The 23,267-nt window shown below is 45.8% G+C and overlaps 1 protein-coding gene across 3 annotated transcripts in view; it reads left to right on the top strand.

Moving 5' to 3' along the window:
- TMPRSS3 (transmembrane serine protease 3) overlaps positions 1-13,332 on the top strand; it is a 95,279-nt gene extending 81,947 nt beyond the window's left edge. For all 3 annotated transcript variants that reach the window (XM_040339040.1, XM_040339041.1, XM_040339042.1), the window contains 2 exons: positions 277-429; positions 12,942-13,332. In XM_040339040.1, the coding sequence (XP_040194974.1) occupies positions 277-429; positions 12,942-12,965 (177 nt within the window). In that variant the 3' untranslated portion in view covers positions 12,966-13,332. The remainder of the gene's footprint in view (positions 1-276; positions 430-12,941) is intronic.
- The last annotated feature ends 9,935 nt before the right edge of the window (positions 13,333-23,267 follow it).

Genomic DNA, 23,267 nt, shown 5'->3' with positions numbered 1-23,267 from the left:
AAGTCCATCTAGTTCAACCATAAAAAATGATGGCCTAGGCCTGGAAACCAGGAAGCAACTGAAAAAAAGTTCAAAACCAAGAAATATAATATACCTTCCTATCTATTTACTAATTCTAGCAACATAAGGATTAAAAATAGCCAATGTTGATTAAGAGAATGAAGCTCCACTTTAGTTCCATAAAGACTTTTATTGAAATGTTCCACTTTATTGTTAGAGAAAGAGACTTGCTTGTTACATACCTATTTACTCTCATCTTATCTCTTGTTGCTTTAGGGGGACAGTGGTGGTCCTTTGGCATGTGAAGACAGAAAAGTGTGGAAGTTGATGGGGACAACAAGCTGGGGAGTTGGCTGTGCTCTGAGATATAAACCAGGAGTGTATACCCGAATCCCATCCTTCCTGGACTGGATACACACGCAGATGGAGGTATCTACCCTAGGATATTTTCTAACATTGTTGACTTCATGTACAATGTATATTCTACCTTGGGCTGGCTAGTCCAAGGTTTTCCTTTTTTCAGATCTACATTATCAACAAAATATACAAAATTCAGCTATATAGGGCCAGATTCACAGCGGACTTACGACAGCGTATCTCCACGTACGCCATCGTAAGTCCGAATGTGAGCCGTCGTATCTATGCGCCTGATTCTTAGAATCAGTTACGCATAGATTTGGCCAAGATACGAGCGGCGTAAGTCTCCTACGCCGTCGTATCTTGGGTGCAATATTTACGCTGGCCGCAAGGGGCGCTTCCGTAGATTTACACATCGAATATGTAAATTGGGTAGATACGCCGATTCACGAACGTACTTGCGGCTGCTACGCCGTTTACGCAAGGCTTACGTCCGGCGTAAAGTTACCTCTGCTATATGAGGCGTAGGTAATGCAAAGTATGGACGTCGGCAAGCGTATCTTTTTACGTCGTTTACGTAAGTCGTACATGAATGGGGCTGTGCGTAGGTTACGTTCACGTCACAGGCATTGGGTCTGGCGTATCTTAGGGCGTAAATTCGACGTGATACTGAGCATGCGCGCGCATGCGCCGTACGATCAGTGCGTCATTAACGTGGGGTCACGATTGATTTACATACAACACGCCCACCTCTTCCACATTTGAATTACCCAAGCTTACACCGGCCCATTTACGCTACGCCGCCGCAACTTACGGAGTGCTTTGTGAATACTGCACTTGCCCGTCCAAGTTGCGGAGGCGTGGCGTAAATAGGATACGCTACGCCCGCAGAAAGTTTTGCGCTCGTACGTGAATCTGGCCCATACTTTTTACTTCGTGCCATGCTTTACACCAGTGGTCTCCAAACTACATCCATAAAGGCCCCTCTCATTGCATGAATCTATCTGTGGTCGCTGCTGCCACCCCCTATTCATGTGCCCGGCCCCTTTTCAGGCACCGGGCACCTGAATTAAAGTTGCAGGGTATTTTTTGGAAGCACCTGATTAGACCCGTAGGCTCTAATAGGCGTCCAAAAAGGTGAACAGCGGGCGCCATGCTGTGCGTTTTCTGTTCACTCAGCGTTGTGTTAGGAAAGCGAATTAATCAGTTTCCTAACACTAAACTGCCTCTCAGCCAATCAGGTGCTCGGGTCTGTTACCTGTCACTTGATTGGCCGAAACGACAGGTGCTGTGATTGGACGCCGCCTATCAGGCATCCAATTATAGCAGAGGAGCGTGGAGGACCGTGACCCACCAAGACAGGTAAGTGCCGGGCAGGTGAGAATGCACACTGGCAGCATTTGATGGGCACAGTAGCAGCAGTTGAGTGGCACACTGGCAGCAGTTGATGGGCACAGTAGCGGCAATTGATGGACACACTCTCAGCAATTGATGGGCACAGTGTCAGCAATTGATGGGCATACTGGCAGCAATTGATGGGCATACTGGCAGCAATTGATGAGCACAGTGTCAGCAATTGAGGGGCACAGTGTCAGCAATTGAGGGGCACAGTGTCAGCAATTGAGGGGCACAGTATCAGCAATTGATGGGTACAGTAGCTGCCTTTGATGGCACAGTGGCGGCAATTTATGGTTACAGTGGCAGCAATTGATGACACAGTGGCTGCGTTTGATGGCACAGTACCTGCGTTTGATGGGCATAGTGGCTGCGTTTGATGGCACAGTGGCGGCAATTGATGGGCACAGTAGCTGCGTTTGACGGGAACAGTGGCTGCAATTGAGGTTTTTTTTTTTCAGTTTGTTTGCGCCCTCCCCAACATTTTAAGCACCAGCCACCACTGGCACTAGTCCTCCCACTAACGCCAACGATGAGACACTATTCCTCCCACTAATATCAACGATGGGACACCTTTTCTCTAATACCAAAACTAAGCCATTTTTCACTCCACTGGCCACAGTCCGGCTCCCCTAAAGTTGGAAGGACAGTAAACTGGCCCTTGGTTTAGAAAGTCTGGAGACCCCTGCTTTACACAGACAACAATGGGGTGACCCAAAGTAGTATGACAAGAGTGACAAACTGGGTGTAGCTATTGGGGTGCAAAATCTAAGTTGAAAAGGTTTGTGCTTAAACTTTTTTATTTTTGCAAAATCTTTATTACATTTTCACGATTCTACAACAAAAATTATCCAGAAAGAAAAACCAGATAAGAAAACTGAAAATGATAGTACAGTGGAACCTCGGATTGCAAGTATCACGGTTAAATACTCCGTTCCCGAGTGTTTATGAGCGTTTCCGGGGGTATACGAGGGTAGCCGAACGATCTCTGAGTATTTCCCAGTCTCTCCGGAGCCCCCCACCTCTGGCCACATGTGGTATTGCATGCCATAGAAGTCAATGTGGAACAAATTATTTTTGTTTCCATTGACTTCTATGGGGAAACTCGCTTTGATATGCGAGTGCTTTGGATTACAAGCATTCTCCTCGAATTAACTATGCTCGTAATCCAAGGTTCCACTGTAATAATAAAAGCTGTCGTATCTATGCGCCTGATTCTGCTATTAAGATACGCCTGAATTTTGGCTTCATACGACCGACGTAAGTTTCCTACACCGTCGTATCTTGGGCGCATATTGACGCTGGACGCAAGGGGTGCTTCCATTGATTTACGCGTCGAATAGGCAAATGACCCAGATACGCAGATTCACGAATGTAATTGCGCCCGTCGCAGTAGTATACGCCATTTACGTAAGGCGTACGTCCGGCGTAAAGTTATTCCACCTATAGGAGGCGCATCCCATGCAATGGTATGGACGACGGAACAGCCATCGCATTTTACGTAGTTTACGTAAGTCGTACGTGAATGGGGCTGGGCATAGGTTACGTTCACGTCGTAGGCATTGAGCGGCGTATCTTAGGGAGTAAATTCGACGTGATTCTGAGCATGCGCGCGCATTCGCCGTTCGTTCGGCCCTTCATTTGCATGGGGTTACGGTTAATTTAAATGTAACACGCCCACTACCTTCCTACTTTGAATTAGGCGGGCTTGCGCCGGCCAATTTACGTTACGCTGGCGCAACGTAGGGAGCGAGTGCTTTGTGAATAATGGGCCAGATTCACAGTGGAGATACGACGGCGTATCTCTGTTTCTATCTATGCGACTGATTCATAGAATCAGTTACGCATAGATAGCCAGAAGACCTGACAGGTGTAATTGTTTTACACTGTCGGATCTTAGGATGCCGCCGCTGGGGGGAGTTGGCGTCGTAAACCAGCGTCGTAAACCAGCGTCGGGTATGCAAATTAGGAGTTACGGCGATTCACGATGGATTTTCGCGTTCGCTACGTCGCCGCTAGTCTAGTTTCCCGTCGCAAAGTTAGTCGTCGTTTTAGGTGCCCTAACTTTAGTCAGCAAACGTATTGCTGTCTAAAGTATGGCCGTCGTTCCCGCGTCGAAATTAAAAAATCAACGTCGTTTGCGTAAGCCGTCCAGGAATACGGAATTACGCTACGCACGTCGCCGTTCGAAAAAATGACGTCACGGCGCGCAATGCACGACGGGAGTTCGGAAACGGAGCATGCGCGGTAGGTCCGGCGTGGGAGCGCGCCTAATTTAAATGGCACACGCCCATTTAAATTGGCCCGCCTTGCGCCGGAGGCCGCCGGCGTAGGTTTTCATCGCAAGTGCTTGGTGAATCAGGCACTTGCGATGAAGAATTGCGGCGGTGTAACGTATCTACGATACGTTACGCCGCCGCTCTTCCATGTGAATCTGGCCCACTGTTCTTGCCTCTCAGAGTTACGTTGGCGTAATATGAGATGCGCTACACCGGCACAAAGATGCGCCGAGCTACCTGAATCTGGCCCATATAGGTAGATTCAGAAAGAGTTAGGCCGGCTTATCTACAGATAAGCCGACCTAACTCTGAATCTAAGCCGACCTATGTTTAAGTGTATTCTCTAACAGAGATACACTTAAACATATCTAAGATAGGACGGCTTGCGCCGTCCTATCTTAGATTGCAATGTTTTGGCTGACCGCTAGGTGGCGCTTCCATTGCGGCCGGAGTAGATTATGTAAATTAGCTTGTACGCCGATTCACGAACGTACGCGCGGCCGCCGCAGTCGAATTACGTCGTTTCCGTAAGAGATAGGCCGCCTAAAGTTAGAGCTATGCTCTAGTGGCCTAGCCAATGTTAAGTATGGCCGCCGTTCCCGCCGCGAAATTTGAAATGTTAACGTCGTTTGCGTAAGTTGTCCGCGAATTGGGATTTACGTCGTTTACGTCCACGTCGAAATCAATAGGCCCGTGCGGCGTACTTAGCCGCAATGCGCCCTGGGAAGTGTAGGCGCCCGGCGCATGCGCAGTGTAAAAAAACTTCAAAAAACGTGAGGTCAAGCCTCATTTCCATACAACACGCCCCCCTCCAACCAATTTGAATTAGGCGCCCTTACGCCCGCTCGTTTTAGGCTACTCCACCGAAAATTAGCAGGTAAGTTGATTTAGAATCACTACTAGCTTAACTAATTTACGGCGGTGTAGCCTAAACAGGCTAGGCTACGCCGCCCTAAAGTAAGGCCAATGGGCCATATTCTGAGTAGAGTTATGACGGAGTATCTCAGGATACTCCATCGTATCTCTCTTTTTTGACCCGCGTATCTATGCGAGTGATTCCTAGAATCATTTTCGCATAGACACGCTGAAGATCCGACATGTGTAAGTCACTTACACTGTCGGATCTTAAATGTAATTCGCCGCTAGGTGGCGTTTACGTTCAGGTCTCATTTGTTTATGCAAATGAGCCTGATACGGCGATTCCCGAACAAATTTGCGTTGCGTAACGGTCGCTTACGTCGTTTGCGTAACCGTAAGGTTACCCCTGCTATATGAGGGGTAACCTTACGCCAGTCCCACGTATGCCATGTTAAGTATGGCGTCGGGTCCGCGTCGTCTTTTACCGTCGGGTACGTCGTTTTCCTAAGTCGTTCTTGAATACGACTTTACGTCTATGACGCACACGTCGGCGTCATTGACGTTTTCCCGCCGAGAACTGGAGCATGCGCACTGGGCTATTTTTAGCTCAGCGCATGCGCAGTTCGATCGAAACGGGGGGCGCTTAATTTAAATATAAGCCGCCCCCTTTGAAATACGCGGGGATACGCCGGGCCTTTTACACTACGCCTCCGCAAACTACGAAGCAAGTGCTTGAGGGATACGGCACTTGCTCAGTAATTTTGCGGCGACGTGGTGTAAATGGCTTAACGCGAGGCCGGCCGCAGAATATTGGAGAATCTGGCCCAATGTACCTGAATCTACCTAATAGTGTTTTATTTTTTTATTTTTTTGCCCAGACATACACTTTAAACAAAGTAGAAGGGTGTAAAAGTCTTGGGGCATAGCTGGGATAAAGTCACCATACCTGTCCCTATAGAACGGCCACCATAGTGCCCAGGAATGCAGGCGGTGGAAGGGGAGCCCCAGCAGGGTGTGACCACAAAGAAAATATTTACGCTTTGAAGGGAGGGTCGGCAGGACGGGTTTATCGCCCTAGGTGCGCACTGCACGCAGGTACAACACCTGTACACTGAGATAATACTGTGGACAGTTTGCTCACCGGCAGGAGGATTAGATTGCCGTGTTTGGATTGCAGGGCTGGTGAAGATTTATTCTGGTGGAGAGATTACAGACAACAACGGCCCGGCTTGGACTCACCCATGCTGAATAGATCGCCAATCTGTGTTCAAAGTTCAACTCTGTTGCATGTAAGAGAAAACAAGAAAATATAATCTCATTGTCTATGTGAGGTCTATTCCCTAAAGGGGTTTGTAAAGGTTTGTTTTTTATTTTCTATATAGGTTACTTTAACCACTTTAGCCCCGTGCCTGTTTTTTCAGAGTCGGTGTTTACAAGATAAAACCATTTTTTTTTGCTAGAAAATTACTTAAAACCCCCAAACATTATATATATTTTTTCTAACACCCTAAAGAATATAATGGCAGTCATTGCATTACTTTTTGTCACACCGTATTTGCGCAGCGGTCCTTACAAGCGCACTTTTTTTGGAAAAAATTCACTTTTTTAAATTAAAAAATAAGACCACAATAAATTTGGCCCAATTTTTTTATATATTGTGAAAGATAAAGTAAAATGATACCCAACATGTCACGCTTAAAAATTGCGCCCGCTCGTGGCATGGCGTCAATCTTTTACCCTTAAAAATCTTGATAGGCGACGTTTAAAAAATTCTACTGGTTGCATTTTTTGAGTTACAGAGTAGGCCTAAGGCTAAAATTATTGCTCTCGCTCTAACGATCGCGGCGATACCTCACTTGTGTGGTTTGAATACCGTTTTCATATGCGGTGCGCTACTCGCGTATACGTTCGCTTCTACGCGCGAGCTCGTCGGGACGGGGCGCTTTAAAAAATTTTTTTGGGGGGGGTTTTCGCATTTATTTTTATTTATTTTACAATTTTTAACACTGAAAAAAAAAAAAATTGTATCACTTTTATTCCTATTACAAGGAATGTAAACATCCCTTGTAATAGAAAAAAGCATGACAGGTCCTCTTAAATATGAGATCTGGGGCCAAAAAGACCTCACATCTCAAATTTAGGCTTAAATGCAAGAAAAAAGAAAAAAATTTGGAAATGTCATTTTTTCAAATGACAAAAAAAAAAATGTTTCTTTAAGAGGCTGGGCGGGACTGACGTTTTGACGTCACTTCCGCCCAGCAGAGCTATGGGGACGGGCGAAGGAGATTTTTCCTTCACTCGTAACCCCGCTCAGCTAGCGAACGCTAGCGATCCCCTCCGCCGCTTACCGACGGCTACGGTAAGACGGCGGGAGGGGGGGGGGGCCCTCTCCCGCCACCTGATAACGGCGATCTCGCGGCGAATCCGCCGCGGAGACCGCCATTATCGTTTACACAGCCGCCCACAGAAGAGATGAATATCTCGATTGTGGCAGCAGCTGCTGCCGTTACCGAGATATTCATCTTTAAAGTGAGGACGTATAACGATGGTGGGCGGTCGGCAAGTAGTTAAGCTAGTGCATTGTTGGTTCACTTACCTTTTCCTTCCATTTCCCTTCTAAATGTTTTTTTTTTTCTTTGTCTGAATTTCTCACTTCCTGTTTCTCCTCAGTAAGCTTGCCCCCATCATCTGAGCCGTTCTGTCTGGGGGTTAGTCAGCGTGCTCGCCCAGACACTTGGGACTACATCCCTGTGTTCACAGCGTTTCCCCGCAAGAGCTAACCCCCGTTCTGGAAGCGCTCTCCTGAGGGTGTTAGCTTGTCGGTTGCGTTCCCGTGTGATACAGTGGCAGCTATAGCCACCAAGTGTATCCAGGGCCGCCATCAGGGGGGTACAGGCAGTACACTTGAGAGGGGCCCGGATGCAACCCCCCTTTTTTTGTAAGGGGCCCGGAGGTCCCCCAGAGCCACCGGATGGCAACCCCCCTTTTTTTTGTAAGGGCCCCGGAGGTCCCCCAGAGCCACCGGATGCAACCCCCCCCCTTTTTTTTATAAAAAAATATGTTTTACATTTTTATATATATATATATATATATATATATATATATTTTGTTTTTATTAAAGGGCCCAGAGGTCTTCAGGTCCCGGAGGGTCCACAGGGCCCCGGATGGCTACCCCCCTATTTTTTATATATATTTTTTTATTTCTTTTTTTTTTTGTAAGAGGGACCCAGAGGTCCCCAGGGCATCCCCCCCCAATTCTGGCCCCCCCGCTTCTCAATTCACGGCGGGCACCCCCCGCTTCTAAATTTGAGGCGGCAGCACCCCCCCCCCCCGGTTCTCTGCACTAGGGGGCCCATGCCTGAAGCTGTGTAAGGGGCCCCATAGTTCCTGATGGTGGCCCTGAGTGAATCACTCAGCCCCGCCCCCCAGCGCGCTGCGTCATTAAATTGATTGACAGCAGTGGGAGCCAATGGCTGCGCTGCTATCAATCTCCAATGAAGAGACGCCTCAAGCTGGGGATCACGCCCACGACAGTTTTGTGCCTCAGGTAAGTAAAACGGGGGGGGGGGGTTGGGTGGCCCGAGAGTGCACAGTGTTTTTTTACCTTAAGGTTAAGGTAAGTTGGTTCACTTACTCCTTTTCCTTTGATTTCCTTCTAAATGTTTTTTTCTTTGTCTGAATTTCTCACTTTCTGTTTCTCCTCAGTAAGCTTGCCCCCATCATCTGAGCCGTTCTGTCTGGGGGTTAGTCAGCATGTTCGCCCCCTCCCTTGGGACTACATCCCTGCGGGGGATGATGGGGGCAAGCTTACTGAGGAGAAACAGGAAGTGAGAAATTCAGACAAAGAAAAAAATTTTTAGAAGGGAAATGGAAGGAAAAGGTAAGTGAACCAACAATGCACTAGCTTAAAGGAACCTGTTTAGAAAATAAAAAAATTAACCTTTACAACCCTTTAAAGTAGAACCCAAACTCAACAATCTCATAGAAGCTTTAACATGTTCATGTACCGTGTTTTCCCCGAAAAGTAAGCCCGGGTCTTATATTAATTTTGGCAACAAAAGACATAGTAGGGCTTATTTTCGAGGGTAGGTCTTACCATGTAATGTGCCGTCTTCTCTCCCCCTCTCCCTCCCTGCCTGTCAGGAAATCCCCAGTGTGAACTGAATTAAAATGCTTGTAAATCTTATAATCCACTGTATTACAGTATTATATAATGTACAATGTGTGTGTTTCTGTAATATAATTGTGCCAAATACCTTCTTAATAGCGCCGCTCTGCACTTCTGTGACCCGCCGGAGCTCTCTTCCCCGCAATTATATTACAGAAACACACACATTGTACATTATATAATACTGTAATAGAGTGGATTATAGGATTTTAAAAGCATTTTAAACTAGGTCTTATTTTCGGGGTAGGCTTATATTGCAACCCTCCTGGAAAATAACGCTAGGTCTTATTTTCGGGGTAGGGCTTTTTTCGGGGAAACAGGGTAATTAGGAAACTCATCTCCATATATCAAAACCTGGCTGCTTTTATTAAAATAATCCTGGGGTATCCTGCCATAAGGGGCCGTGTTCAGTTACTTCCTGTTATAAGGTGACTGACAACACTCTGGCCCTGTCTCCCAATTGTGCTCCTGCATTGCTACCCCCTCATATGGGCCATTTCAGTTCAGACATCCAGGGCCGCCATCAGGAATTATGGGGCCCCTTACACAGCTTCGGGCATGGGCCCCCTGAAGCAGAGAACCGAGGAGTGGGGGGGGGGGGGGGCTGGTGCTGCCGCCGGAAATTGAGAAGCGGGGGGGGGGGGAGCCCTTTTTACAAAAAAGAAGAAATAAAGAATAATATATATAAAAAAAAGGGGCGTAGCCATCCTGGCCCTTTAATAAACAGAATTAAAAAAATATATATAAAAAAATGTATGTTTCTTTTTTTTTTAAAAGGGGGGTTGCCCACCTGGGGCCCTGGGGACCTCTGAGCCCAAAAAGTTGTTTTTTTTTTATAAAAAAAAGGGGGGTTGTCATCCAGGGCCCTGGGGATCTTCCGGACCCCCTAAATTTTTTTTAAAAAAAATTGGCCCTTTAATAAAAAATAAAATAAAAATATATTTTATTTTATAAAAAATAAATAAAAAAAAAGGGGGGGTTTGCCGGGGCACACCCATAGCATACACACGGCAGGACTTTTCTGCAAACTTTCCCAAAACTTCCCAACATCACTTGTTTTTTCTGCTCTTTACCGCCACCCTTTGGTCAACTTCTGCAATTGTTGGTTGATTTTAACATTGGTTCTGGGCATTGCGTGTTTGTACTTCACACAAAAGTCCGACGGATTTCTGTACACACGATAGGACTTTGCACCGTAGGACTTTTGTTGCCGAAAAGTTTGTCCGTTTGCAGAGCGAACTTTTGTCCGATGAAAAAACGAAAAAGTTTGTCGATGGAGCGCACACATGGTAGGATTTTTTTGAAAACCTGCTCATTTGAAGTTTGTTGTCAAAAAGTCCTACCGTGTGTATGGGGCTTTAGTGCTATACTTTTTTTTCTCCATGCTTTGCTATGTTTTAAGTCTCATACGCACGATCGGATTTTGATCGGACAAAGCGTAGGCCAAGTTCCTGGCATTGGCCAGGAACTTCTATTGCATACAAACGGCAAAGAATTGTCAGCCAACAAACACGAAACTACGTGTTTTTTTCAGCTCTTTAGAGCCACCCTTTGGGCAACTTCTGCAAATGTTGTGTTATGATGAGCATTGCTTCTGAGCATGCGTGTTTGTACTTTGGAGTTTTGTCCGAGTGACTTGTGTACACACGATCGGATAATCCGACAACACACAATTGTTGGCGGACAATTTTAAAGCATGCTATCCAAGAAAATCTGTCAACAATTGTCTGATGGAGCGTACAAACGGTCGGATTTTCCGAAACAACAGCGTGTCATCACTAGGGTGACCACGTATCCCGGATTGCCCGGGACAGTCCCCGCATTTTGCAGGTCTGTCCCGGGCACCTTCATTCCAGGACAATACCAGTGTCCCGGAATGAAATCTGACACAGCCACCACCCCGGGCCAATCTGATGCCCCCAAAAAAGGCCGCCACGTCACAGCTTTACTCACTGACAGTACTTGTCCTGGCCGGGAATGCCTGGAGGAGCACAATCCCGCCCCCTGCTTGTGATTGGAGAAATCATAAATCCCGCCTCTTGTGTCCAATCACTGTGCTGTGATTCGTTACAGCACAAGCTGATTTTTGGAAAGGGAGGGTGTCCCTGAATGGTAGTTTGGAAATGTGGTCACCCTAGTCATCACACAATTCCCGTCGGATAATCCGATCGTCTATACGAGGCTTTAGACAAAATAGATTAGCCTTTCTCAAACTTTTTCCCACTGACCAGTTATTGGTGTCAGTAGAATTAAAAGAAGTCCCCTCATTGGTGTCAGTGAGAGAATAATGAATGTAGTACATGGAGGATCGCTGGATGAATGTACATGGAGGATCGCTGGATGAATGTACATGGAGGATCGCTGGATGAATGTACATGGAGGATCACTGGATGAATGTACATGGAGGATCGCTGGATGAATGTACATGGAGGATCGCTGGATGAATGTACATGGAGGATCGCTGGATGAATGTACATGGAGGATCGCTGGATGAATGTGCATGAAGGATCGCTGGATGAATGTACATGGAGGATCGCTGGATGAATGTACATGGAGGATCGCTGGATGAATGTACATGGAGGATCGCTGGATGAATGTACATGGAGGATCGCTGGATGAATGTACATGGAGGATCGCTGGATGAATGTACATGGAGGATCGCTGGATGAATGTACATGGAGGATCGCTGGATGAATGTACATGGAGGATCGCTGGATGAATGTACATGGAGAATCGCTGGATGAATGTACATGGAGGATCGCTGGATGAATGTACATGGAGGATCGCTGGATGAATGTACATGGAGGATCGCTGGATGAATGTACATGGAGGATCGCTGGATGAATGTACATGGAGGATGGAGGATCGATGGATGAATGTACATGGAGGATCGCTGGATGAATGTACATGGAGGATCGCTGGATGAATGTACATGGAGCATCGCTGGATGAATGTACATGGAGGATCGCTGGATGAATGTGCATGGAGGATCGATGGATGAATGTACATGGAGGATCGCTGGATGAATGTACATGGAGGATCGCTGGATGAATGTACATGGAGAATCGCTGGATGAATGTACATGGAGGATCTCTGGATGAATGTACATGGAGGATCGCTGGATGAATGTACATGGAGGATCGCTGGATGAATGTAAATGGAGGATCGCTGGATGAATGTACATGGAGGATCGCTGGATGAATGTACATGGAGGATTGCTGGATGAATGTACATGGAGGATCGCTGGATGAATGTACATGAAGGATCGCTGGATGAATGTACATGGAGGACTCGCTGGATGAATGTATATGGAGGATCGGTGGATGAATGTACATGGAGGATCGCTGGATGAATGTACATGGAGGATTGGCTGGATGAATGTACAAGGAGGATCGATGGATTGAATGTACATGGAGGATCGCTGGATGAATGACATGGAGGATCGCTGGATGAATGAACATGGAGGATCGCTGGATGAATGTACATGGAGGATCGCTGGATGAATGTACATGGAGGATCGCTGGATGAATGTACATGGAGGATCGCTGGATGAATGTACATGGAGGATCGCTGGATGAATGTACATGGAGGATCGCTGGGTGAATGTATATGAAGGATCGCTGGATGAATGTACATGAGGATCGCTGGATGAATGTACATGGAGGATCGCTGGGTGAATGTATATGAAGGATCGCTGGATGAATGTACATGGAGGATCGCTGGATGAATGTACATGGAGAATCGCTGGATGAATGTACATGGAGGATCGCTGGATGAATGTAACATGAAGGATCGCTGGATGAATGGCTATGCAATTTTTTTTTAAATGTTTACAGTATATATTTAAAGGTAAACTGATTTTTTTTTTTACTTTATTCCTACAGAGAGAAGAGAGGAAGATAAACTGAGGTGCTGATCGCTCCTTACCCCCCCAGCTGTACATTATATTTATTACAGAAGTCTGATTAATGAGCAGAGGCAGCTCTTTAATTAGGCGGTCGCCTAAGGCCTCACACTCTCCTCCTACCTTATCAGTATAAATCCAATGTGTACGGCCCTATCGATTGCCCAGCGTGTACACAGCGCAAAGCGGTGTGTGCGTCTCCTCTGCTGATACATCAAACACCATTGACCTCGCCAGTTTTATTACACGTTCAGATAGGTGTCTGATTGTGCTACTAGATTTTTTTATACACTTAATGTTATTTATGGAATGTGATTTATCGATATTTCCAAAGAGGAATTCTGACAACTAAATAAAAGCTTCACATATTATCTTTCTGTATGATTGTATCAAGGTTATTGATCAATAAGGTTGTTAACTTAACCACTTGACCTTTCTGGAAGATTTACCCCCTTTCATGACCAGGCCACTTTTTGCGATACGGCACCGCGTTACTTTACTTCCATTGGCCCGGATTCAGATACATTGGTGTATCTATCGGCGGGCGTAACGTATCTCAGATACGTTACGCCGCCGTAAATTAGGGCGCAAGTTCCGTATTCAGAAAGAACTTGCGCCCTAAGTTACGGCGGCGTAACGTATGCGGTCCGGCATAAGCCCGCCTAATTCAAATGTGGATGATGTGGGCGTGTTTTATATAAATGAATTGTGACCCCACGTATTTGACGGTTTTTAGTATCCCAGTGCGCATGCTCGAAATTACGCCGCAAATCGGTCGATTGCTTTAGACGTGAACGTAACTTACGTACAGCCCTATTCGCGAACGACTTACGCAAACAACGTAAAATTTTCCAAATTTGACGCGGGAAACGACGTCCATACTTTAACATAGGATACCCCTCATATAGCAGGGGTAACTTTACGCCAGAAAAAGCCTGACGTTAAAAAAATGCGCTGGGCGACGTAGGTTTCTGAAATCGGCGTATCTACCTAATTTGCATATTCAACGCGGAAGTCTAGGGAAGCGCCCCTAGCGCTCAGCATAAATATTGCACCCTAAGATACGACGGCGTAGGAGACTTACGCCGCTCCTATCTAGGCAACATTGAGGCATATCTGATTCTATGAATCAAACGCCGAGATGCGACGGCCCGCGCTCAGAGTTACGACGGCGTATCTGGAGATACGCCGTTGTAACTGCTTTCTGAATCCGGGCCATTGATTTTATTTGACATTTTCACATAACAAAAAAAAACTAAACATAAAATGAACAGTTGGGATTTAACTGACAATTGTGCAGCCGTGCGACACTGTACATGAATAAAATGTATGTCCTTTTTTTCCCCACAAATAGAGCTTTCTTATGGTGGTATTTGATCACCTCTGCAGTTTTTATTTTTTGCGTTATAAACAAAAAAAAAGAGCGACAATTGAAAAAAACACACACACAAAAAAAAACATGTTTTACTTTCTGCTATAAAACATATCCAATAATTTTTTTTTTTTATTGAATTTAATAGTGGAATGTAGGGGCTACAGCAAGAGGCATAATAGTGGAGTACAGGGCAGATATTATAGTGGAGTGCAGGGGGGACATCAGGGGTAGGATAGTAGAGTGCAGGGGAGACATCAGGGGTTAGATAGTAGAGTGCAGGGGAGACATCAGGGGTTAGATAGTAGAGTGCAGGGGAGACATCAGGGGTTTGATAGTGGAGTGCAGGGGAGACAATAGAAGTTTTCTATCGGGATGCAGGGGAGACATCAGGGGTCTAATAGTGGAGTGCAGGGGAGACAACAAATGTCTAATAGTGGAGTGCAGGAGAGACAACAGAGGTTTTATATTGGGATGCAGGGGAGACATCAGGGGTCTAATAGTGGAGTGCAGGGGAGACAACAAATGTCTAATAGTAGAGTGCAGGGGAGAAAACAAATGTCTAATAGTGGAGTGGAGTGGAGACAACAAATGTCTAATAGTTGAGTGCAGAGGAGACAACAAATGTATAATAGTTGAGTGCAGGGGAGACAACAGAGGTTTTATATTGGGATGCTGGAGAGACATCAGGGGTCTAAAAGTTGAGTGCAGGGGAGACAACAAATGTCTAATAGTTGAATGCAGGGGAGACAACAAATGTCTAATAGTGGAATTCAGGGGAGACAAGAGGTTTTATATAGGGATGCCGTGGGGGAGACATCAGGGGTCTAATAGTTGAGTGCAGGGGAGACAACAAATGTCTAATAATGGAGTGCAGGGGAGACAACAGAGGTTTTATATTGGGATGCAGGGAAGACATTACAGGTCTAATAGTGGCCTTCAGGGCTAATATTATGACCCGGATTCACGTACCTCGGCGCATAGTTATGCCGGCGTAGCGTATCGAATATAGGCTACGCCGACGCAACGCAGAGAGGCGAACAGAGTATTCACAAAGCACTTGCTCCCAACGTTGCGCCGGCGTAACGTAAATTCATCGGCGTAAGCCAGCCTAATTCAAAGTAGGTGGAAGGTGGGCGTGATCCATTTAAATGAAGCGTGACCCCATGCAAATGAAGGGCCGAACAAACGGCGCATGCGCTGTCCCGTGAACGTATCCCAGTGCACATGCTCAGAATCACGTCGGAAATACTTCCTAAGATACGTCGAATCACTGCCTACGACGTGAACGTAACCTGCGCCCATCCCTATTCACGTACTACTACGTAAACAACGTAAAATACGACGGCTGTTCCCTGGTCCATACCTTTGCATGAGCTGCGCCTCATAGATGGGGAATAACTATACGCCGGACGTAAGCGTTACGTAAACCACGTATCTTAATGCGCCAGACGCAAGTACGTTCGTGAATCGGCGTATCTCCCTCATTTGCATATTCGAATCGTAAATCAATGGAAGCGCCCCTTGCGGCCAGCGTAAATATGTGCCCACGATACGACGGCGTAGGAAAGTTACGTCGGTCGGATGATGCCTAATATCAGGCGTATCTAGTTCTATAGGCACGGCGCACAGATACGACGGCGCACATTTACACTTACGCGGCGTATCTCGAGATACGTCGGCGTAAGTGCTATGTGAATCCGGGCCAATGTGTCTAATAGTGGAGTGCAGGGGAGACATCAGGGGCGCAATAGTGGGGTTCATGGGAAACATCAATGGTTTAATAGTGGGGTGCAGGGGAGACATCAGGGGTTTAATAGTGGGGTGCAGGAGAGACAACAGAGGTCTAATAGTGGAATGCAGGGGAGACACCAGGGTTTTAATAGTGAAGTCCAGGGCAAATATGGGTCTAATAATAGAGTGCAGGGGAGACATCAGGGGTCTAGTAGTGGAGTGCAGGGGTTCTAATAGTCCTTTGATGTCTCATTAAAAAAAAAACTGTCACAGTAAACATGTTATCACACAGGGGGCAATTTGTCATATATGTGATAGCAATAAAGTTAAGTGGAAAAAAGATCGAAAAAAGCACTTCCAAGCACTAAAACTACCCCCATAACAATTTTGAGCCCCCTTCATAAATGCACATAAAAGCTCACGTTGGGGTTGCCTGTGCACAAAAACGTCAGTTGGGCTACACGTTACATATCACATGTCGAGCAATAATTTCAGGTATACTGTGCAAATCTACCCCGTGTAATACATTCGTCCGTGGCAGTGGAAGGGCTAAGGGGAATGATTGACTTTTTGTATTTCTAGAGGTAGACGCTACTGCGATTGACATGACTATGGATAATGTTATCAATGTGTACTCAGGTGTTACACACAACTTGTATTTGTGTATAGGTTATAGATATATATGAAGCTGGGGTCAGCCATATTTGCTCATTGCATATGCAGGCTGCTTTGTATTGTGCCGCCCAATGGTTAGTCCTACTCTCTGCCGGTCTACTTCAGAATTGATATTAGTAATTGTTCATCAGAAAGGATCTGTAAGTGTTTGCTTTAAAATTTCAAAAATCTAAGGGAGAATCTACAAGTCCTGTAAAGAAAATGCACAACATAAAATTACATAATTTAAATCAGTTTGAATATATATACAATATATAGCATCTATATATATATATATATATATATATATATATATATATATATATATATATATATATATATATATATATATATTGTAGCGCCCCCTTACTTTTAGTAAAGGCGCTACGCTAAAGTTAGTGGGAGAATGAGAGACATAATTTGCTCTCATTCTGAATTTGTGTCAAATTTGGCTGTCGCCAAGTCTGAATTGTTCTGTGTGCTAGACTGCGTTCCAGGGATGCGGTACCATCCCTGGGCGGCAGGTGGCGCCAGAGAGGTCCAGGTGGAGCCGCTTTTCCTCAGCAGCCAATTAGAGGAGTTTTCCCTCGCGGGGCATGCTGGGGAGGAGTATTTCTGTGGCGGAGATCGTTGTTCTTGGTTCTTCGCGGGTTCCTGGTTCCGGGTGCGGCACCCACCTTTAGGGTGTGCACACATCGCGGGCCCCAACACTATGGTCTACCTGGCCTGGGGTCAACGTGGAGTTCCAGACTCTGGGCCCTCCTGGCCCGGAGCAACTGATGCCACAGAGGGGCCCCAGTGACTGACTGGGTCCCCCTTCTACTGAGGAGATCCCAGGCTGTGTGCCGTTCGGTGGGGGGTCGGCTTGAGGAGAACCCGGAGGCAGGTTGTCCAAAAGGGTTTGAACGAACCATCGGGGATCTGGTGACCGGGACATTGACAGGTACACTTCCACTGTCAACCGGAGACCTTAGCGCAAATTTACTGGGAGGATACGCTCAATCCATTTAGCTCATCCAAGTTCTAGGCCTGTGGTAGAGACCTGCTCCTCCCAGCATCCTTAAAGTGACACTCCGGCTGCCAGGCCTGTGGCAGGGGTCTGTCCGAGGGCACTTCACCCACTCTGGCTGGAGTGGCGACAAACTGTATCTACTACTACTGAGAGCAGGATTGCTCGTCTTCTATCCAAGCCTGATACTGCAAGGTTTTCTTACCTCATCAACCTTTCCTGTCCTACCTCATGTTGATGTTGGTCGTGTTGGGCCGAGAAATAAAGCATTCAGAAAACCTATTTCGCTGATTGGACATTCGTTTACTGCTCTACTCACTGCCATCACCCTAGACAGCGATTAGAGGTAACTTAATTCGCTGACCCCAAATCAACCAGCGGGTCCTGAGGGGGTAGCGCTACAATATATATATATATATCAGGGTTGCCAACCTCCTGCAGCATTTTTTACTGTCAAAACATTGACAATTTACTGGCGGAGCACATTTTTTACAGGCAACCTGAAAAATTACAGAACTCCCATTGAAAACGAACACAGTGAATATTTGAATAGTATAAACATGACATGGAAACACTGACAATACCGGTGACAAAGTAATTTGCTTGATTTAGATTTACACTTAAAAAGTCAACACAGCATGACATTATCAGCCCCTGATATTTACTGCCAGTTGTAGAACAATCACTGATTTTTACAAACTGTCAGTAAATTTACTGGCGGTTGGCAACCCTGATATATATATATATATATATATATATATATATATACATACACACACACACACAAAGTATATAAATATGTACATATACTGTATAATTGTTCATTTGTAATCATAGTTAAAGGGGTTGTAAAGCTTTGTGTTTTTTCACCTTAATGCATCCTATGCATTAAAGTGGAGGTTCACCCTATAAAAAATTTCTAACAATACATCCAGCCCAGTCCTGCATATAAAATGACACTGACCTTTTTTTTTTCTTTGTCGTAGATAGCGTTTAGCCGTGGAATTCACCGCGGCTTCCGGGTAGTCATGCCAATTGATTGACATGCTAAACGACGGCGCACACAGCACGTCACTTTTCCGAAGGAAGCTCGGGTCGGCTCGGCTCTATTTGGCGCCTGCGCACCGGCGCCGAATAGAGCCGAGCCGACCCGAGCTTCCTTCGGGAAGTCGTGACGCGATGTGTGCGCCGTCGTTTAGCATGTCAATCAATTGGCATGAGAATTGGAACGCCCACTCCCGCGGGATTCCCTACCCGGAAGCCGCGGTGAATTCCACGGCTAAACGATATCTACAGCAAAGAAAAAAAAAAGGTCAGTGTCATTTTATATGCAGGACTGGGCTGGATGTATTGTTAGAAATTTTTTATAGGGTGAACCTCCACTTTAAGGTGAAAAAACACCTTGCACTCTCTGGTCCCAAGCCCCCCTGTTTTACTTACCTGAGCCACAAAACTCTGTGGGCGCGATCACGCGATGCTTTCCCCCAGCTTGAGGCAGCGCTTCATTGGAGATTGATAGCTGCGCAGCCTTTGGTTCCCGCTGCTGTCAAACAAATCAATGACACAACCGGGCTGAGTGATACACTTGGCTGCTATGGCTGCCACTGTATCACACGGGAGCGCGCCCACAAGCTAACCCCCTTGGCAGAGCGCCTCCCAGAAGGAGTTAGCTCTTGAGGGGAGGAGCCGAGACAACCACAGAGGGACCCCAGAAGACGAGGATCTGGGCCACTTTGTGCAAAACGAACTGCACAGTGGAGGTAATCATGACATGTTTGTTATTTCAAATAAAACCTTTACAACCCCTAAGTGAACTTGTCTTAGCGTACATCGCTTAAATTACGATGAAGCGGCCAGAAATCACACCATGGGTGACCCTGTTGGCATTGTTGGATCAACCTTTCGGGAAAAGCATCAGCCAAACAGTAAATGTGTCCGATCAGCTGTGGCCACTGTTCAGGTATTCAGACAGCTACAGGTGCTGGCTTGCAGAATACAATAGCCAACAGAGGAAACGTGTCCATCCGCACTGTTTAGTATTAATAAAGAAATCTATGCTGGCATGACTAGATTAACTGTGTTTTAACATGCAGCACCCTGTAGAGCAAGTTTTGTGGAATACTAGGTTTCCTACAGAGGTGGTCAGGGGTTCCTTGAACACTTAAGGAGTGAATTCCAGCCGGATGGCGCTTGCGTAGTTATAATACCAACTTTCCTGAGTTGAACAGTTGGCACGGATCAATAGACCCTTTCTCATCTTTTCAGGTTAGTAGCTGATACCAATGATCTTTTTATCTGACTGCAAGGAGGCCCTTCTACCACCAACCACAAGTTTAAGGGGGTTCTTCTCCTACTGACCATCAAAGTCACAAACAAGGCATTTCTCTACTAAGCGTTAATGTAAGGGAACATTTCCTAATGACCAATAGGGATGGGCCAAACGTCTCCCTGTTCGGTTCCCACCAGAACTTTCGAACATTGTGAAAGTTCAGAACCTAATTACGAACCCTATTGGAGTCTATGGGACCTGAACTGGAAAAGTGCCCATTTTGAAGGCTTATACAGTATGCAAGTAATTGGGCATACAATGGTTATGGGGGTCCAGGTACTGCCCTGGGGGACATGTATCAATGAATAAAACGTTTGTAAAAAAATACATTTTTAAATGAGCAGTGATTTATTGATGCTTAAAGTGAAAGCATCAAAAATAGAAAATTCCTTTCAATATACAGTGCCTGGGGGTTCACCTTAGTCTACCTGTAAAATGGCACATCTATAGTGTGTATAGAAGCTACTGCAGCAATAGTTGCATTTATAAAGCCAAAAAAAAAAAAATTTCCCTGCAAGCTTTATTTATTTTGTAAGCATCGGCTTGGGGAGACAGTCTGTATGATGAGGCCACAATGAAGTGCACTGGGAACAAGATTAGAGATTTTTTTGATAAATTCTGGTATCTCTTCCACAGACTTTGATCAGAAGTAACAGGTATGGAAAAATTGGTCTTTGGGTGTCAAATCAAAACCCACAACCCTAGGCAGCCTAGAAGTCCTGCAGAGATTTCACATCCCAAAAACACTTAATTAGCGACATTGACATCAGGGTCTTCATAGCTGCTGGTAATCCAGGACTGATTCATTTTGATAAATGTCAGACAGTCCATGGAGTCTGTGGACAGACACGTTCTATTATCAGTAACAAAACCTCCGGCAGCACTCGGTGTGTCCCTGGGACAGGAACGCATTGACAGCAATAAAAACATTGTCAAAAGTTCTAACACATCTACACTTTCCAGTTTTGTCTGAGGAAGGGGTTGGGGGGAAGAAGGGTTAAAGTTTCTGTCAGGTTTTAATTGCGTCCGTGTCTCAGTAAGGGAGATTTCCCTTCATTCCCCATCAGAACTTAGGCCCCTTTCACACTGGGGCAAGAGCCACGGTGGCGGTATAGCGCCGCTAAAAATAGCGGCGATATACCGTCGGATTTGATATAGGATTCGGCCGCTAGCGATGCGGTATTAACCCCCACTAGCGGCCGATAAATGGTTAACATCACCCGCAAAGCGCCTCTGCAGAGGCGCATTGCGGGCGGTATTGCCGCGGTTTCCCATTGTTTTAAATGGAAAGGAGCGATGAAGGAGCAGTATACGTATATATCGCTCCTCTCACCGCTCCAAAGATGCTGCTTGCAGGAGATTTTTTTATCTCCTGCCAGCGCATCGCCTCAGTGTGAAAGCCCTCCGGCTTTCACATTGAGGTTGCTGGGCAAAAGTTTTTAAGGCCTTATAGCAGCGCTATTTTTAGCGCTGTACCGCCTGAAAAACTCCTTAGTGTGAAAGGGGTCTTAGCCTCAGGACATTAAATAATGGAAAATTTCTCAAACAGGGATACAGCCCAAGACAAAAACACAATTTTTAGTAGAGTAAGCAAGAGTTAAGACTTCTGACAATGAGGATTTGTGTCCTCCTGAGCTGGTGATCTCCCCCACCATCAGCATTTCTTGTACAGATGTTAGGTGGAAAAGCTGCCCAAGGGGGTCTCAAATACACTTTAAGCCCCGTACACAGGATTGGAATTTCCAATGGTCAGACTTTTTCCATCGGAAATTAGGACTGTGTGTATGCCCCATCGAAAAAAATTTCGATGAATTCCATCGGAGTTTAGATAGAGAACATGTTCTCTTTTACTCCGATCAAATTCTGACCGCGTGTACAGGGCTTAAGAGCCTCACACAAATGTTAATTCTTCCCAATTTTTATAAAAACAAATAGAAAAGAAAAATGTAATGTGTAACTGGTGGTTGGTTTTAAAACAACCCTTTAAAACAGAACTAAACCCTTCAATACTCACCTCCTCCTATCCTCATTCTCCATGGCCAGTGCCGACATCTTCTTTTCAGCTTCTTACAGGTTCAGGGTCTTCAGCCATCCTGATTGGCTGGGTGGGATGGTGCAACTCCACGCATGTGCAAGGAAATTCATCCTGGCACAAAGGCATATTGAACAGGTCCGGATCTAGAATATCTGATCTGGGGGTGCCGTAGAATAGTCAGGGATGTCAACATTATGTGTGAGTCACTGAACGTCCATTACACAGTATGACAGAGATATAGGGAACCTGTATTCCCTATTTACATGCTTCTGTACCACAAGGCATGACCCAGAAGTAACATCTGACAGGTAGTGCATGGGTGGTGCGGGAGCAAACAGGGAACCCAAGTATGTATTAGGTTGTCATTGGACTAGGATCATTAAACAAAACCTCTCCCCCCTTATATTAGGTACAAAAACATACTTGGGGGGCACACCCTAAAAATGCTTTACATCTCTTTATATTAAGTGTCTCTATCAGAGTCCCCTTACATCAGGAATCCTTATCAGGGTCCCCATCAGCATCCTCCTTTAAATTTGGGTCCCCATCAGTGTGCTCCCTGAATCAGGTATCCCCATCAGAGAGTCTGCTTACATCAACTGTCCCTATTAGAGTGTCCCTTGCATCAAATGACCCCATCAGAGTGCCTCCTTACATCAACTGCCCCTATGAGACTGGCTCATTGATCAGTGAATGCACTCTCAGATACCTGGGGGGAGCACAACTAAAACCTGGGAGGGAACCCCATGGATTTGGGAGGGACGACGCTACCTGATCTCAATTTATATTACATAGCAGCACAATTGTCGCAACTGTTCCATATAGGGAAAACGGATAGAGACAGACTTTTGACTTTACTATGCCCCAAGTGGTCCCACCCAACTGAAGATCCTCTCACAGCTATTACTGGGCGGATGCAAATGCTGCTCCTGACCAAAGATAAGATCTCTCTTGTTCACCATTACAGGCGCATATGGGCCATAGCAACAGCCAAAATACAGTTACCATCCCTTACTCGACCATACTCCACTATGGTACAATCTAGATCTTCCCGGAGTTCTGCTCCCTGCCTGACTCGAAATTATGGATATCTGGGAGAGTGTATTACTTATCCCATCTGGTTTCCAATGGCGACCTGAAGGTGTTTGACATGCTTAGAGCTGAACATGGTCT

This window comes from Rana temporaria, chromosome 2 (assembly GCF_905171775.1).
Source record: "Rana temporaria chromosome 2, aRanTem1.1, whole genome shotgun sequence".
NCBI lineage: Eukaryota > Metazoa > Chordata > Amphibia > Anura > Ranidae > Rana > Rana temporaria.
The sequence above is the reverse complement of the archived record's forward strand: the minus strand, read 5'-3'. Positions and strand labels throughout refer to the sequence as shown.